General features: G+C 38.7%; 1 protein-coding gene across 1 annotated transcript in view; it reads right to left on the bottom strand.

Moving 5' to 3' along the window:
* Nucleotides 1-2653: 2653 nt before the first annotated feature.
* Nucleotides 2654-4318, bottom strand: part of OTOL1 (otolin 1) — a 27406-nt gene continuing 25741 nt past the window's right edge. Inside the window, exon 5 of the mRNA XM_005864135.2 lies at nt 2654-3970. Coding sequence (XP_005864197.1) covers nt 3072-3970 — 899 coding nt within the window. The 3' untranslated portion in view covers nt 2654-3071. The remainder of the gene's footprint in view (nt 3971-4318) is intronic.

The raw sequence follows: 4318 nt of genomic DNA, 5'->3' as shown, positions 1-4318 counted from the left end.
AATTAAATTTTAAAACACAATGTTCAAATATAATGATTCAACAAAAGTGGTCTAATTTGAAAAAATACTGTCAATTGAATATAAACTATGTAGAAATTTTAATTATGAAAACATATAGTATTTTTCTGAAATTAACTTTTAAAAATAACATCTATAGGATAAATATCTAATAATTCATGAATATCTTTCTTTTATTACTCATCCAAACACCACCTGCCTATGAATAGAACTCTCAGACATACACAATTGCAATTCAGCCACCTTTGATATTTTGTTTACTGCCAGTCATACAAAAGACAGGTTTCTGGTCTGAGCAACCCCAGAAGTGGTGGTCATTCTGTGAGTTAGGGCAGGATCTGGGAGGAGCAGCTTGCGGGAAATTTCAGAAGCTTGGTTTTTCATTTTAAGTTCGAGATGTCAGTTTAACTCTATCAGTTTAATACTCAGGGCATTCAGGGGAGAGGTCTGTATATTTGACAGACATTAGGGTAGGGGTAGGTAGGGGCTGTATTCAAATCCTGGAAATGAGAGTCACTCCTTAATTTTGTGCTTTCAATAATAAGGGAGACATGATATAGTTGAAAAATGGAGCATTGTTGTGCTACTTCCCTCTCATAACAAAAAAAGTGCCATAAAGAACCAAGAAGCCACCCCCGCAAAGCCACTTTAAAGGCTATGAACTTCCTTGCTGTGGATACCCTAAAAAAGTTCACAATTAGCCACCAATCCTGGATCCTAACCCTAAGCCCTTAACTTCAGGCTTCCTATAAATGTTTACTACAAACACATGTGGTGTCATAAATTCTTCATAGAAATTGCTGCTCCCTTACTGGTCCTCTGTCCAACTGCCTTTTACATCATAATGTGGTTTTCTCTTTCATCTTCCTAAGTTTGTTGGCTCTTGGTCTCCCCAAATCCCTTCAATCCAATAATGAAAAGGCATAAGAAAAAAAATATATATGTATGTATATATTTATACATATATAGTGTGTCCCAAAATTCACGCAAGAAGTAATTTTGATAGAAAACACAGGTTTATAATGAAAAATTGTAAATTTTTTATTGATTCATAAAGTATACAGTATAGGGTTATGTATGGAATAGGACCTCAGGTAAATGGCCTCCACAACTTTGCTGGCACATACGCAAAGCCGTGGTCTTCATTGGTCTTCATTGTCCCTGCTCCTGGGCCATAATTGGTACTTGGTAATGCTTATCAAATTGAAGGGATTGAAATCAAAGGGCAACAGATATTAGAATCTGATTCAATAAACCAAGTAAAATTAAGCTTTTGTTTTTTGTTGTTGTTGTTAATGCTCACCCAAAATTCAAATCTTGCGTGAATTTTGGGACACCCTATATATGCATACAAAGAGAGAAACAAAAGTTTGTTTATATTCTATTTAATATATTTATATTATATTTATCTCTTTATATATATATACTAAAAGAGAAACAAAACTTTAAGTTTCTGAATGTCTTTGATACCCAAGCCTCAAAATGGAAAAGGAAAATTTCTAAGTGCAAGCATCACTGATTTAATCATGTGGCTTATCTTATTCTCCCTCTGACAAATACAGGAAAGCCTCCACTAAGCAATATTACAGTCTAAATAGAGAAAAACTGCTGAAGGAAGGGAAAATGTCCAGAGGGAACTTACCCCCGCCTGCTAGGTAGTCTTCGGATAAGAAACTAACACCATGTTTCTAAAATGGGCATCCTACACGAGGCTGTTCCACTGGATGTTATTTGATGAGTCCTATACGCAAAGTAAACATGGGATTCTTGGATAAAACAAAATTATATTTCTGTTCTGTGGGAATGTCAGGGAACACGGACTTGCTTTATGAATTTCCAAGATGGAGATACAGGAGATAGCATTTCTAACATTTGTTTGATGCAGGACCAACTTTTTTCCCAGTAACTCATAATAATAACTTCCAGAAATGGCTTTCCTCTAAACACATATTTGAGATTCTCATATATAGAGAGAAGTTGAAAAGTGAATGATGCTTGTCAAAGTCTGTCTGTCTGGCAGAACAAAACCAGGAAGTTCCCCAGTTCCCCATCACCCACTCCCTGATTTGATTCACCAAGATTTGTAAATCTGCCTAACAACATGCCTTCTTCAACCAATTTCCATTTAGATTCAATAAATTCACTTCTTCAAATATGAGGCTGTTGAATTATTCTATATTCACGTTATTAAATATTCTCATTGCAAGTATATTCCCAAATACCCACCTGTTCCACTAGTGTTATCACTGAATAACAGGAATTAATTATGGAGATGATGAATCCAAAGAATTTATCCAAATGGAATGTTCTTCCGTGAAGAAAGGGCTCAGTAATGATCTACTTTTACTCTTGAGTCTTTGGGGGACATTCACTTCTAAACACAATAATTTGGTGAATAGCTGGGTCTTTGTTATGACTGAATTTAGCAATATCTTTATTAACTTTCTTTTTACCTTTTACCCAACACATAAGTCCATATAATACAGGTGTTTTATGAGCAAATCTTTACACACTGGTTAATTTTAAAGATATTTTAGCTAGTCATTAATATTCTTTCTGTGTATTCTTCCAGAATTAATCTAATATGGGAAGAGTTCCATTTAGTTGGAAGGCAACCTTTCTAACAGAATTGGAAACTTTAGAGTGATACCTGCCCATCATGATAGATCAGCTATTTGCCTCACATTCATACAGAAAATAGTTGCACACATTTATGTGAGATATAGAAGATATTTACAATTTATTAATTACAAATCTCATTTATATTTTTGTATACAAACATTAATTACTTAAATGGCTTGAGAAATGCCATTATAATCAAATGAAAAATCTATCTACTAAGTTAACAGACATATGCTCTCAAATACAGATAGATAATTATTTTTTAAAAACATGATGCCTTAAAATAGCAATAGCAGTTGACACTGACATCATTTTTTCTGTATTATTTTTATAGTCATGAAAAAATAAGGAAAGTTATTTTTTTCAATAGCGCTATTCTCTGTTACCTGACTTATTTCACTCACTCCAAACTACAATGTTCAGACACAAGTTCATGGTGAAATTCCAGGCGTTTCCTCTGGGTACAAAAGGAACCCAGTGAAAATGCTGTCATCCTCAGCACTGACATACACTCCATTCCAATCTTTGGAAACTTCCAGCCAGACTTGGTCCCCTGCACTTAACCTCAGGATGATGAGGAGAGAGGCCTGGTCTATTTCATGACCATAGAGCGTTTCTCTGGACTTGAACTGCTTCTTATTCCAGGCTACCAGGCTGATCCGAGCTGGCCGGCCACTCACTGTGACATGGTAGGAAAACACATATGCCCCAGGAATGCTACAGTTAAATTTCCCGGTGACAGGGCTGTAATTCCCTTGGTCGTTATAGAAAACCTTGTCAAATTTGATAGGGACATTGGGAGGAGGGAAAGGCTTTGATAAAGCAGCACTGAAAGCCGACCGTGGGACTCTGGTCATCTCCCCCTTGGAGCCTTTGAGGCCCCGAGAGCCCTTCTTCCCAATAGATCCTCGGACCCCTTTGCTCCCAAGCTCACCCTTGGGCCCCGCAGGTCCCACCAGACCAGGAGGACCTACAGCTCCCTTTTCTCCTTTAGCCCCTGGGTCACCTCGGGCTCCAGGCAGGCCCTCTGGGCCACTTCTGCCTTCCATCCCAATATCGCCTTTGCTACCTTTTTCTCCTTTCAGCCCCACCTCACCTTTTTCCCCCTTTCCTCCCCTCTCCCCAGAGTTCCCACAGTAGCCCTTCTCCCCCCGGTCCCCCTTCTCTCCCTTGGCCCCAGGCTCTCCATTCAAGCCTGGAGAGCCCACAGCCCCTCGGTCTCCTTTGTCTCCTTTGGTAGCATTGACAGACGTGTCCCCCTTGGAGCCTTTTTGTCCTTTCACTCCTGCCAGTCCAGTGTTTCCTTTAGCCCCTTTAGGACCAGGTCCACCTGAAATGAAAAATTTAAATAATGTTTACGGACCACATATGCTATGAACAATATGCTATTATCACAGAGCTCACAAAATAGAAACAAATCCGCCCTAACCGGTTTGGCTCAGTGGATAGAGCATCAGCCTGCGGACTCAAGGGTCCCAGGTTCAATTCCAGTCAAGGGCATGTACCTTGTGGGCACATCCCCAGTGGGGAGTGTACAGGAGGCAGCTGATAGATGTTTCTCTCTCATCGATGTTTCTAACTCTCTATCCCTCTCCCTTCCTCTCTGTAAAAATATCAATAAAATATATTTTTAAAAAAATAGAAACAAATCCTACTACCTGGGACTGGAAACCTGGCT

Source organism: Myotis brandtii, unplaced genomic scaffold (genome assembly GCF_000412655.1).
Source record: "Myotis brandtii unplaced genomic scaffold, ASM41265v1 scaffold186, whole genome shotgun sequence".
NCBI lineage: Eukaryota > Metazoa > Chordata > Mammalia > Chiroptera > Vespertilionidae > Myotis > Myotis brandtii.
Note: the sequence above shows the minus strand (reverse complement) of the source record. Positions and strands in the feature narration are given on the sequence as shown.